This window comes from Bufo gargarizans, chromosome 1 (genome assembly GCF_014858855.1).
Source record: "Bufo gargarizans isolate SCDJY-AF-19 chromosome 1, ASM1485885v1, whole genome shotgun sequence".
In the NCBI taxonomy this organism is placed as follows: Eukaryota; Metazoa; Chordata; class Amphibia; order Anura; family Bufonidae; genus Bufo; species Bufo gargarizans.
In genome coordinates this window covers 634,677,203-634,692,316 of record NC_058080.1, presented here as the reverse complement: position 1 = coordinate 634,692,316, position 15,114 = coordinate 634,677,203, and the positions used below count along the sequence as shown (strand labels likewise).

Sequence of the window (15,114 nt, the reverse complement as noted above, 5' to 3'; positions counted from 1 at the left end):
ACATTAGAATTGCAACCATTCAAATTCCATATGGCAATCCAAATTGCATACAATCATACCGGATCATACTCAACCAATCTGCAAATAGTTACTTCTAACTGCATACTGCAAATTGTGACCAAATTGAGCAAGTAGAACTATAAGTTAGACCTCAGATATAAGTCTCAGAGAGATCATAAAGTGCTTAAATAACTTAAAACGAGAGTACAGATACTTAAGAGAGAAATATGTCCACCATTTTATGTTGAATGACAATATTGAACAGTTGAGCCACCATATTATGCATAGCACCATTTTATGATACTTTATTCAACACGCGTTTTGTACATTGACTATGTGCTGCGGAGGCGGCAGTGTTATATATGTATGAAAGAAAGTTGAAGCTAATAAACCTACTGCTTCCATAGAACGGCGCTAGAGGAATTACAGAGCAATAGGCAGTCTGGTTAGATTAAAAAGTCAGATATCAAAATTCTTCTAAAATTCTGGTAGGACACTAAGGACATGGGAAGTCTACAGCCACCTGCACAGCATTTGCTCCTTCTAGACTGTACACAAAAGGACTATACAACAAACACTCATGAAACATAAGTGAGTCATTGAAGAAACAACCTATTACCACTTAACAGGTAGTTTAATCTAGACAGCGCGTAGCTGAATGCAGCTATCCTTCCCTGCCATGCCTGTTCTGCATTTACACAGTGTTCTACTGAAAATCAAAAGCACATGAGCCGCTCCTATCTGGCTTTACAAGAACACGATTGAAAACAAACCTTTGAAGACTTTTTCGAATTTATATAAAAAGGTGCTTTCAATTTAATTTATGATCCCAGAGTTTCTTGTTGCCCAGACACTGAATGTACTCTATGAATTTATTATAGTTAATGATGATGTTCTGGCCTCTACCCTGGTATTTAAAGAGCAGTTATTGTGCATGATAATCCCTTATCATGCAGTTATAATGATATGTCATGTTCCTAAGAGCGAGATACTTGGAAGAAGCGCAGTGTGGAACACAACTGGTCTAAATCGGCATCCGAAGAAAAGGCTGGAGATAGAGCATGACTGAGGTTCCATTAGTGCTAATCACACTGTGGTTCGTTAAAGGGAACATATAATAATCTGTTTATAAGTAGGGTGTATTTCCCTTTTGTGGGCAGCACAACATATGGAGATGATTTGGAGTGTGGAGAAAACATGCATGTTCAGCATATTTCCATTGTAAAATAATAGATTTTGGGAGCAGTTGCATTGGCAATTTTGGAATGGTCTTGAACAACAGCAACCACATCAATGCTGTCACCTAAACGTACAGTGAAGCTCCACTTAATATTTGTTTTATAGTCAGCACATGATAAATCTGGCTTCTTTGTACTAGATCTTTTTTATGTTTTGCTGTTTTCACTTATTTCTCAGCTTTTTTTTTATATATCTTTTTGCTCCCTGAAAACAATCAACAAGATGCTGTTGACAGATCTGTGCCCATAGTTCCTATCATTTCTGTTGGTAAATTTGGAGCATTTAAGCCCTGTCCACAGAACATCCCCAAACCCACTCAGGACTGCCAACTTCTAGGCAGAGTTTATATAAACACTACCCATATTTTGGCCTGGATAAACTGAATTTGCCAGATGTGGAACTGTCTCCTTTTCATATTTTACCTATAGTGTACACTAATGCGTTGTGAGTCTAGATCAGGGGGGCACCCTCTGACCTGGAGGCCACACATGACCTATAATTCTGTGCTGCGTAGTTCCCAACCATTAGGACACAGAAATATCACAGATGATTTACAAAGACATGGCTGTCAGAAAACAGTTGCATCCTTCTGATGCAGAGATCTGAGTGCAGTCATTAAAAGACAGCCGTTCTTTCTTCCTTGCACTGGTCATGGATTTCAGTGCAGGACATAGCAGATACATGTGGAACATTTGTGTGGCTTTATCCATTATAGTTCATGTGTTATTAAATGCATCCTGCATTGAACTGCTTCACAGTCCCTCCATTCTGAATAGTTGCCTTGGCTTTGGATTGGATGCTACAGCTGTCACTCAGAGCAGACGAGGTGTGTGTGTGTGTGTGTGTGTGTGTGTGTGTGTGTGTGCGGGAAGGGGTGGGGGGGGGGTGAAGTAGCTGAATGCAGAGGGCACTTCACAGTGAAGCCCTGTCCCAGGCACCTGTAGGACCAGAATCTGGCAAAATAAAAAGTTCACATTCTCACTACTGCTGATAATAAAAGCTCTACAAAAGGTACGTTTGTGCTGCTCTCCACAGCCCTTACCTAGTGCTGACTGCCAGCAATTTGGACCATTATAAGCTGCCGTCTCCCTTTAATTGCTGGATTTACCATGGTTAAAAAACATTTGACAGATTGTGACATCCAGTCATTCAATACTAGCACCACATTTGGCACAATCAGTCTCCAATTGGTTTTTTTTATAATTAGCTAATAGTTATTGTATTTTACTATATGAATTTGTTCCCACTCTTTCTGGCAGAATACTTCTCATCCAGAAATATTTTTTGGATATACTCCATACACAACATATATGAGATCTACCACAGATTTAGGAACTGTGAAAATCATTCAAGGTCCTTAATCTTTATTTTTTAAAGTGGTTCAAGGTGGATTTGAAGTGGATCATTTTCTTGTGGAAATAGCCAACAACTTTTCAGCTTCCGTTTCTTCGCTGACTGGAACATTGGCATTCAGGATTTGTTTCTGTTTGACAGAATCCAACATTTACCACATACCATTATGTTTAAATTTTTCCACTATGGTAAATTCAGCAATAAACCGTAATTGTGGATTAAACATTGCAGAAATAGGTCACAGTAAACGCTCCACAGAAGACCGCCTCTTTAAAAAGAGCCTTAAACAAATATTTCTGTTACGAAATTGTCTATGTATAATGGCCAGTATTAAAAAGACTACCTTTCATTCTGACCGGTGTTCATTCTGGGGGTCTGACTCCCAGTCCCCTCGCCAAGAAGCTGTTTGAACAAGCTCCTGTGGGCCAGGCATTGGCACAGCACCGCTCTATATACTGTGTAATGGCTATAAGTGCTATTATGGAACTGTTCCCATTCACGTTTTTTTGTTGAACCATCTGGATAAAGACAATTTTTGATGCAATTTTGGGTGGTCCTCTTTTTCGCTGTAATTTTTTCCCACTGAAGGACTGTGATATATCTGGTGCAGGTCTTGACAATTTAAGTTTTGCCATCTGTAGGTTTAGTAAATCTGCCCCCATATTGCTCCTTGGCTGCAGACACGTTCCTGACCACTCCTGAGTGTAGACCTTTTAATTATTATTTTTTTTTAACTTCCAATTGGTGTTTCAGCTGGTTGTTCACCTGTTCTTGTCGGGTTGCAACTTTCATATGGTGCTCAAGAGAATGTAGGGGAGCACATGAATGGCATAGAGACATGGCGGTCCTCATTGCACATGATTGCCCTGCTCACTGAACACCAATTAACCACAAGTGTGCAAAGAGGACAATAGCTTACAATATGAGAAGGATATGTAACTGCACATGCTCGACCTCTGAGAAAACAACATCTGTTGGACATATCCCATAGCACTGAGGGTCAATTCCTTGGCATGGGTTATTTCCAGGGTGAAGGATGAGCGAATTAATTACTTTGAAAAAATTATAGTATTTGGGAAACCTATGATTTTACAGACAACCCTCAAAACCATCAATGTGATTCTTGTTTTGGTGATGTTCTGTATCGTTAAAAGTTTTACATTCATCCAATGATTAATATTGATCAGACACAACCGAAACCAGATACCACTGACTGATTATATGTATGATATAGTTATCGGACACCAGTGATCAGTGACCAGATACCACAGACTGACAATATGTATAATATAGCTCTAAGATACCAGCGATCAGTGACCACAGTCTGATAATATGTAACAGGGATCAGCAACCTTCGGCACTCCAGTTGTTCTAAAACTACAACTCCCAGCATGCACACTTAGTAGGCTGTTCTTGTAAGGGTACTTTTACACTTGCGGCAGAGGATTCCGGCAGACAGTTCCATCGCCAGAACTGCCTGCCGGATCCGTCAACACTTATGCAAACTGATGGCATTTGTCAGACGGATCAGGATCCTGATCTGTCTGACAAATGCATTAAAATGCCGGATCCTTCTCTTCAGTGTCATCCGGAAAAACAGATCTGGCATTTATTTTTTTCACTTTTTTTGCGGTCTGAGCATGCGCAGACCGCTAAAACAGATCCGTTTTGCCTGGACACTCGGGGCCGGGTCCGGCATTAATGCATTTCAATAGGAAAAAAAAATGCCAGATCCGGCATTCCGGCAAGTGTTCCGTAATTTTGGACTGAGATAAATTATCTCAGTCCTGAAAAGGCAAAAAGACTGAACTGAAGACATCCTGATGCATCCTGAACGGAATGCTCTCCTTTCATAATGCATTAGGATAAAACTGATCAGTTCTTTTCCGGTATTGAGCCCCTAGGACGGAACTCAATGCCGGAAAAGAATAAACACTATTGTGAAAGTACCCCAACTACCATAGAAGTTAAAAGGTGGATTCTGGGAGTTGTAGTTCCAGAACAGCTGGAGTGAGGGAAGTTGCTGATCCCTGTATGCATGATATACAGTAGTTATCAAATATCAGCGATCAGAGATAATAACCAGATACCACAGACTGATAATATGTATGATATAGTAATAAGATACCAGTGATCAGTGACAATAGTGACCAGATACCACAGACTGATAATATATATAACATAGTAATCAGATACCAGTGATCAGTAACAACATTGACCAATTACCACAGACTAATAATATAGTACACAAAAAGTTAGGGATATTTGGCTTGTGGGTGAAATTTCAGGATGAACCTAAAATGCACTCTAACCTTTGCAAGTGAACTTAATGTGACCTTCTCTAAACTTCTGAATGCACTAGTCCAACTGTTCCAGTACTTTTTGCACAACTTGCTGTTCTCTAACAAGGAGCTTAATGGCAAAATTCACAACGGGTGTTTGATTCATGAATCGGCCAATACATTTCCTGGTTCAATTAGAATTGGTATTTAAATGGTCCTCTTCATCATGCTGTTCACATTTTGACATCATGAGACCAAGACGATACCTAACAGTTGATCAACAGTACCTCGCCATTGCGAGGCTTCAAGCAGGATGTTCTCAGACGGAAGTGGCGACTGAGCTTAGAGCTTTGAGTGTCACAGAGTGTCATCAGCAGGTTGCATCAGAGATACAGAGACTGAAAGAGTCACAGAAAGGCATAGAAGTGGACGTCCTTTGGCCACATTCCACACTGATGACCGCTTCATTGTGAACAATGCCCTGTGGAACCGGATGACGAATGCCACACAACTCCAGGTACATTTAAGGGAGGTGAGAGGCACCCAAGTGGAACATCAGACCATTCAAAACTGTTTACATCAGCGTGGTCTGAGTGCTTAGTGACCTGCAAGGGCACCTGGCCACAGGCATCATGGTCTTGCATGGGCCAGGGAACATTGAACAAGAGACCAGTGGTCCTCAGTGCTGTTCACTGATGAAAGTCGAATCACGCTGAGCAGAAATGATGGCTGCCACCGATGTTGGAGATGTCAAGGAGAGCGCTATGCATCAGCCACTGTTGTCACCAGACGAGCCTTTGGTGGTGGTGCTGTTACAGTGTGGGCAGGAGTGTCTAGTCAATATAGAACTGCCCTACACTTTGTGAATGGTATAGTGACAAGCCCATACTACTTGAATAACATCATTAATCCAGTCATTGTGCCTCTGCATGAACAACTTAGGCCTTATTTCATCTTCATGGACGACAATGCGCCAGCTTATCGAGGTCGCATCATTAGGGAAGGGCTGCTGGAGAATGGGGTACCTCAAAAGGAGTGGCCTACACTTTCTCCAGATCAGAATTCCATTGAAAACCTATGGGATTACCCGAGTCGCCGTGTAGAGGCATGTAACTCTGTACCCCAGAACATCAATGGCCTGAGAGCCTCCCTTCAAGAAGAGTGGGGTGCCATGTCTCAGCAGACAATAAGTCGACTTGTGAACAGCATGAGACGTTGTTGTCAAGCTATAATTAATGCTCAAGGCCACATGACAAGTTTTTGAGACATTGACATTTTATTTGTGGGAGTATACACACAACTGTTGTTGGCTCTTGTTTTAATAAATTGTTCGAGATAAGGAATTCACCATTGCATGCTTCTACTTAAATGCCCTACTTTCATGATATAATATTGCTGTAGCGTGAACTTTTTGCGGTTTCCATAAATTTCACCTGAAAGCCAAATATCCATAACTATATCATACATGCACTACTCACAAAAAGTTATCAGATACCAGTCTCCCTCTTTTGGAAGACACTTCCTCTTTTTAACCAAAGTCCCCCTATCCCTGCATAACTGAGCATTCAATTTGGTAAATTTCTCCTTGCTAAACTATCTGTATGGTTTCTACCTGTATATTAGACCGAAACGTCATTATTTGGTGCAATTTGGACCTTTAAAATATCTATAATCCACTAGGTTTATATTTTAGGCCAGGTCAAATGGCCAGTGTGAAAATTGCAGGACTATATACATTTTTAAAAACATAGTGATGAAAAAAAAAAAACAAACAAGAAAAAAAAACACTTACAATTATTTTTTCTGTTTAACATAAGAACATGATTAAAACAATAGGTCATCTTCTGATGACACATACCCTTTAAATACCTATGAAGTCTGCCAGCCTTGGAAAGCCATAGGATTGCATCAAAAACCTTGATCGCCTCCCAGTGGAGTGAAATATATAGTAGGTGGAGGAAACTGGCAAACTTAAAACAAATCATGGATATGATTTACTGACTGGCAGTATATCTTCATTTGACTGATATACAGGATGTTCTCTCACCGACATCAATTTCACACACCATCATTCTGCTACTGCTGCCCTACAGTGCCATATGTCATGTCTGTTTCAAATTATCATATATATAAAAAAAATAAACATTTCTGGATTTAAAGTCTCCTTAAACAACCAATATTGAACATAATTTGAGATCTGCAAAACTAATGTCAGTCTGCTTCTTTGTATGTGGGCTTGATGTCCAATTAGCTATTAAACTGCACAATTATAGAGGGCTTGTGTTCTTATTCTTAAAGATATCTCAACCTTTGCAGCAAATTTGTTTTACTGAGTACATAAACTAAAAAGAGGCAACTTAAATTATATTAATTAAAATGGTCCTATTGCTTTGTGTCTGCAGCTCATACAGTATCTCACATTTTTGTAAATATTTTATTATATCTTTTCATGGGACAACACTGAAGATATGACACTATGATACAATGTAAAGTAGTCAGTGTGCAGCTTGTATAACAGTGTAAATTTGGTGTGTCCTCAAAATAACTCAACAAACAGCCATTAACATCTGAACCGCTTGCAACAAAAATGAGTACACACCTAAGTGAAAGTGGCCAAACTGTGCACAAACTGCAATATTTTGTGTGGCCATCATTATCTTCCAGCACTACCTCAACTCTCTTGGGCATGTTTGGTCAGTCCAGCACCTTTAGGCCTCTTTCACACGAACATGTACGCTCTGTGCCTGTACTGCGGACCGCATTTACGGATCCGCAATACACGGGCACCGGTCGGTGTGCATTCCGCACTATATATAGTACAGGCGCCATTTTGTGCTGCAAAAATACAGCGCTCAAGATTTTTTTAATTGAAGCGCAATTTCTGTAACTTACCCCTAAGTCACTTATAGGTTTGACTAAATATAGCAGTTCAATGTTTAAGTTGATAATTCTTTATGGCCCCCAAACGATGTTGCAAATATCCAAATGGACCACGGCAGCAAAAAGGTTCCCCCCTTCCGGTTCTAGGCCATCTTGTAGAGCAACAATCCTTTTTTTCAGATCCTCAGAGAGTTCTTTTCCATGAGGTGCCATGTTGAACTTCCAGTGACCAGTACAAGAGACTATGAGAGCGATAACACCAAATTTTACAAATCTGCTTCCCATTCACACCTAAGACCTTGTAACACTAACGAGTCACATGACTGCGGTGAGGAAAATGGCTTAATGGGTACAATTTGGCCATTTTACTTAGGGGTGTACTCACTTTTGTTGCTAGTGGTTTAGACATTAATGGATGTGTGGTGTTATTTTGAGGCACACCAAAGTTATACAAGCTGCACACTGACTACTTTACATTGTATCAAAGTGTCATATCTTCAGTGTTGACCCATGAAAAGAGATCATAAAATGTTTACAAAAATGTGAGGGGTGTACTCACTTTTGTGAGATACTATGGAAACATATAAGCCTATATGCAGTAACAGACAACAAGCAAACTTGTAGTCTGATCCTACAGTCATTCTAAATGTATTGGAATAATGCAAAACAAAATTAGCTGCAAAGTTGTTTTCCGAAAGTGGAAAAACGGGATGATAGCCAATCTTTCAGGATTCCAGGAGCCAGACCACCAGCGGTCAGCACATTCTGGTCCCATCAGGAACCACTATATGCTCTATTAGGGTTTATGGATGTTTTATAGAAGAGCCCACAATTAATACTCTATTAGTTTTTGTTAATCAATATAGGAGATACAAGTATGGTGGGAATCTCCAAAACAGACTTGTGAAGGCAGTCTTATCCAGCGCAAATACAGGATATCGGCCGGACACCAAAACGTTGCATGCAACGTTTTTTGTCCAGTCGAAACACAGCAATTATGCCGGAAATTAACCAGATGACTGACTGACCTCATTGCAGTCATAGAAACATAGAATGTGTTGGCAGATAAGAACCATTTGGTCCATCTAGTCTGCCCAATATACTAAATACTATGAATAGCACCTGGCCCTATTTTATATGAAGGATGGCCTTATGCCTATCCCATGCATGCTTAAACTCCTTCACTGTATTTGCAGCTACCACTTCTGCAGGAAGGCTAGTCTATGCATCCACTACTCTCTCAGTAAAGTAATACTTCCTGATATCACTTTTAAATTTTTTCCCCGCTAATTTCAAACTATGTCCTCTTGTAGCAGTTTTTCTTCTTTCAAATATTCTCTCCTCTTTTACCTTGTTGATTCCCTTTATGTATTTAAAAGTTTCTATCATATCCCCTCTGTCTCGTCTTTCTTCCGAGCTATACATGTTAAGGTCCTTTCCTGGTAAGTTTTTTCCTGCAATCCATGTACTAGTTTAGTAGCTCTTCTCTGTACTCTCTGGATATATGGTTCTCCAGTACTGCGCACAATACTCCAAATGAGGTCTCACTAGTGCTCTGTAGAGCGGCATGAGCACCTCCCTCTTTCTACTGGTAATGCCTCTCCCTACACACCCAAGCATTCTGCTAGCATTTCCTGCTGCTCTATGACATTGTCTGCCTACCTTTAAGTCTTCTGAAATAATGACCCCTAAATCCCTTTCCTCAGATACTAAGGTTAGGACTGTATCACTGATTTTATATTCTGCTCTTGGGTTTTTACGCCCCAGGTGCATTATTTTGCACTTAACATTCAATTTTAGTTGCCAGATTTTTGACCATTCCTCTAGTTTTCCTAAATCCTTTTCCATTTGGTGTATCCCTCCAGGAACATCAACCCTATTACAAATCTTTGTGACATCAGCAAAAAGATACCTTACTTTCTGCAATTTCGCTGATAAAGATATTAAACAATATGGGTCCCAGAACAGATCCCTGAGGTACCTGACTGGTAACAAGACCATAGTCTGAATATACTCCATTGACTACAACCCTCTGTTGTCTGTCCCTCAGCCACTGCCTAATCCATTCAACAATATGGGAATCTAAGCTCAAAGACTGCAGTTTATTGATAAGCCTTCTATGTGGGACAGTATCAAAAGCCTTACTAAAGTCTAGATAAGCGATGTCCACTGCATCTCCGTCATCTATTATTTTAGTTACCCAATCCAAAAAAATCTATAAGATTAGTTTGACATAATCTCCCTGAAGTAAACCCATGCTGTTTTTCATCTTTCAATCCATGGGATTTTAGATGGTCCACAATCCTCTCCTTAAGTATGGTTTCCATTAATTTCCCCACTATTGATGTCAGACTTACTGGCCTATAGTTGCCCGATTCCTCCCTACTACCTTTCTTGTGAACGGGCACAACATTTGCTAATTTCCAATCTTTTGGGACGACTCCTGTTACCAGTGATTGGTTAAATAAATCTGTTAAGAGCTTAGCGGTGAACTAGCAAAACCATTAATAGCTTTGAGTGCATCCCATCAGGCCCCTGTGACTTATTTGTATTAATTTTAGACAGCTGACTTAGAACCTCTTCCTCTGTAAAGACACATGCATCAAAAGATTCATTAGTCTTCCTCCCTAACTGAGGTCCTTTTCCTTCATTTTCCTTTGTAAAAACTGAACAGAAGTATTAATTGAGACAGTTAGCTAGTTCTTTATCTTCTTCCATATTCCTTCCTTCTTTTGCTTTTAATTGGTAATTCCTTGTTTTAGTTTCCTTTTTTAATTTATGTATCTGAAGAATGTCTTATCACTTTTTTTCACTGACTGAGCTAATTTCTCTTCTGTCTGTGCTTTAGAAGCTCTTATAACTTGCTTGGCCTCTCTCTGCCTAATCTTATAAATTTCCCTGTCATCCTCATTTTTTGTTTTTTCTTATAATTACTAAATGCTATCTTATATTTTGGTTTTTAATGATTTTGGCCACTTCTGCTAAGTACCACAGTGGTCTCTTCCTTTTTTTGCTTTTACTGACAAGCCTAATGCAATTATCTGTTGCCTTCAAAAGTGCCACTTTTAATTAGTCCCATTTCTCCTGGACTCCATTGAAACTATTCCAATCTGATAGGGACTCGTATACCTCAAATCTAATTTCAGAAAAGTCAGTTTTTCTAAAATCTAAAACTTTTGTTTTTGTGTGGTGTGACTCAGTCACTGTACTTCTAGTAAACCACACTGACTTGTGATCACTAGATCCCAAGCTTTCCCCTACAGTAATATCAGATACCAAATTCCCATTTGTGAATACTAAATCTAAAATGGCCTCCTTCCGGTTTGGCTCCTCCACTACTTGCTGTAGAGATAATCCCAGTAGGGAATTTAGAATATCTGTACTCCTGGCAGAACTAGCTATTTTGGTTTTTCAGTTTACATCAGGAAGATTGAAGTCTCCCATAATGATAACTTCCCCTTTCAATCTAATTTTAGCTATTTCCTCAACTAGTAGATCATCTAATTCTTTGACTTGGCAAGGTGGTCTATATATCAAACCTACACGAGTTACCTTATGATTATCAAGCTGCAACGTAACCCAAACTGACTCTAAATTGGTCTCGCTAACTTGTATTAAATTAGATTTTATGCCATCTTTCACATACAGTGCCACCCCTCCCCCTTTCTTGCCTTCCCTATATAGAGAGAACCCTGGTATTGTTCTATCCCAGTCATTACTCCCATTGAACCATGTTTCACTAACAGCCACTACATCTATATTCTCAGATGCCATTATAGACTCAAGTGCATTGATCTTATTCCCTAGACTGCGAGCAATTGTAGACAAGACTCTGAGCTTGTCACTTCTTAACCTATGTGCTACTGGCATCTTCTGGCATTGTTCCGGGGGGCAGTCGGACTGATGGATTATCACTCTTTGTCCCCCCCTTTCCTAGTCTAAATGCTCCTTAGCAAATACTTTGAACTGTTCACTGAGGAAATGTATTCCCTTGAGAGAAAGATGCAAATCATCTTTCTTGTACAGTTCTTTTCCATTCCGACGAGAGCTAACATGAGACACAAAGCCAAACCCTTGGTCAATGTGGATCCGGCAATGAAATAGACGATCTGCCAATGCCAAATCCATGAGGTCCAGCAGGCTGCTCTGTGCTGGAACAGCCTGCCAGATCTAAAAAAAATGGAGATGTGAACAATGCCTTACCAACATCTATATATTTAAAAAAAAACATTGCTATGTTCAAAACAAATATTACTAGGGAAGTGGGTGCAAAATCAAAATAGTATAATTTATAATACATTTTGTTATCACAGCCAGGCATTTAAAGGGGTTGTCTCACCACAACTCTTCTTGCCTGCAAGCCACATGACTAATCTGAATAGGTTTACTGATAAACACCGCCATTTTTATACATGTCATAAAACCACAAGGAGACTTAGAAAAAGTTTTTCACAGCATGCAGGTGGTGGCAGGGCTACATGATATTTACACGATCAACAAACCTGTCATGGGACACTCAAAATATGACACAAGTGACATCACTTTCCAGGGACCGGTCACCATAAAAATGCAGTGTAATCAGCAGTTATAATGTTATAGTGCAGGAGGAGCTGAGCAGATGGATTTATGCGGAAATATTCCGTATAACTTATATATTTTCCGATATCTCTGCTCATTCTGGGCTTTGAAGTCAGAAAGGTGGTCCTATCAGTGACTAACAGCCTTCCCTCTATGACTGTGTATACAGAGGTAGCTGTCAAGTCACTGATAGGACGCCTCCTGAACTTCAAAGACCAGAATGAGCAGAGATCTAAAATGTAAATTACAAGTTTTACTGAATCTTTTCCCACAAAACTATATATCAATCTGCTCAGCATTTCCTGCTCTATAACATGTTCCCTTTAACATCATGGATTCCTCATTTACAGAATATCTATCTACAATACTTTGTATTATAAGACATGGTCAATGACACTTTCTACCAATAGATGACATATCTTACATAACTGTATTCTCCTGGTTATGTACTGTTTGTTATATTGGGTATCATCACTTATATCGGTAGACACACAGAATTGGCTGCCATCATACAAACATTCTGAACAACTGACTTGGAGCAAGATACATGCAAAAAAAAAAAAGTTTTTAAGGGTGCATTCACATATGTCTGGCAATCTGGCACTACACATAGGGGTCATTGCACCAGTTTTTTTTTTTTGTTTTTTTTTGTGTAAAATAACTGCAGCGTTTTTTGACCCGGCTTGTAAGTAGGTCTGCAAGCATGCCTCCGTGCCCCCTATGGTGTGCCAGATAGAGCTCCAGACAGACTTGTGGTCAGACACAACTAATATACGTAAACCCAGGATGATTTCCCATAGCAAATCTGCTCCAATCGTGGCATTCAGATACAAAATTGCACTGAATGGGAAACTGGTTGATGTTGATACAAGTGTAGTGTTGTGATCCATTCCCTGATTCCTTAATGCCACTTCCAGTGGTCAGAGCTTACATAAGGTATTAACCCCTCTATGGCCACCATTAGTATAGACCACACCACTGTGCGCTGGGGGAGTCTTGGAAGAAATACACTGTCTGCATAAACACTAATGACTGTCTCCCACTCGGAGCTTGAGGGCATGAGGATATTACTATTTAATAGGTACAATAAGAGCATGTTTACTTACTAAACATACTTTAATGAATCTCTCATCTTTCTATTTACTTAAGGAAATGTAAATCATGGATACCCAGAAGTCGGTGGTTAAACAGTAGCTTAATAATCCGGATAGGTTTTTGCGAACGTGGTGGCCATCAGGTTCAAAGATGAGAAGGTTTAATAACACAATAATGGATAGAAGATTGTTAAATGAAACGTTCATAAGTAACACTGCAACTACAAGTACCAGCATAATTTGCCAGTTACATGGCCACAGGCTGCCATGCTCTCAGGATAATTAAAGACTGTGGGAAATAGGGGTCGGAAAAGCATCTACAATATGTCCAAAATCATTACAACAAAATACCACAAACCACAGAGGAAACTGCTAGATGAAGATATGTGAACAAGGCTTGGCTTTCTCAGCAATGCAGCAAGTTCTGACAGGCAGGGCATTCTGGCACTTGTAGTCTTACACAACCTGCGCAGCTGTAAGATGCCTGTAGTTTGTGGAACTACAAGTCCCAGGATTCTGCTCATGCCATTCTTAGTTGGAAAGCTGAAGTGACAGCAGATACATGAAAGTACTATATCATAAAACACAATGCAGTGCATAATAAATCAGACACAGGGGACCTTTCTGATGGCGGTCTACATGCAGACACATATGGTATATAGTTCATTGATAGCACTTTTAGTTTCACACCTGTACCAGTCTATACTGCCCCTCCTGTATACAGTACCAGCTGCATATTCCTATTATATGTGCCCAGTGTTCAGCAAATAACACAAGTAAAGCACCTAACAGCATTATAGAACATATCTAATAAAAATAAACATAAACTGGATTGCAGCAACTGAATGAACTACTAAGCACATGTTCCAGATCCTATAGGTGCATCCATATTATTCCATCAGTATCCACATTGCATGAATCCATGTACAGCATTCTGACAAGTAGTCCCAAGTTTCGGGCCATACTTACAGTCTCTGAACACCATGCTGGGGTCACTCTGTGGCAACACCTGGGTGACGAGGAGTTGGAGAGAGTCTAGGGTCCTGTCCATGTTAGCTGCTTGCACTGCACACTGTCCTCATGCCTGGATTATCCCATCTCTGCACTGAATGTGTGCACTTCATTGATGCAGTGGATTAGGGAGAACTCTTTAAACATCTGCCAATCAGGCATTGGCCAGAATGTGAAACCCCTCAGGGGGTCCCCCTCCCTGCCTTGCTTATCTTTGTTGAAGGCTGAGCTAATTAGCTGTATGACTGGGCTGACAGACCCATTCCCAGTGCTTCTCTCTGTGAAACACACCCACCTACAGGCCAGCGCAGGCATTCCTCCATTCACACCCCCACCGCCCTGCTGAATGAGGCTGGGAACAACCAGCCATGATTTCACTTCACTTCATCTTTTGTATTGCTATTTGCTTCTTTATGTTTTGCTCTATGTACAGGTCATGATAAATATTATTCATAAATATTATTAAGAATTGCCTAGTTACATATGCATTGTGCATCCTCTTGGTAGTAAAATAGCAAACAATATGAATGAATTATAGTCATTCATACAGAATGGAGCTCGTGGGGTGCAGGGTAAGGCTACTTTCACACTCGCGTTAATATTTTCTGGTATTGAGTTCCGTCATAGGGTCTCAATACCGGAAAACAACGCTTCCGTTTTGTCTCCATTCATTGTCA

The 15,114-nt window shown here is 40.0% G+C and overlaps 1 protein-coding gene across 1 annotated transcript in view; it reads right to left on the bottom strand.

The window, feature by feature from the left end:
* Window positions 1–14,641, bottom strand: part of LOC122929129 (protein limb expression 1 homolog) — a 128,383-nt gene extending 113,742 nt beyond the window's left edge. The window contains exon 1 of the mRNA XM_044282623.1: window positions 14,396–14,641. Coding sequence (XP_044138558.1) covers window positions 14,396–14,477 — 82 coding nt within the window. The 5' untranslated portion in view covers window positions 14,478–14,641. The remainder of the gene's footprint in view (window positions 1–14,395) is intronic.
* Window positions 14,642–15,114: the final 473 nt, after the last annotated feature.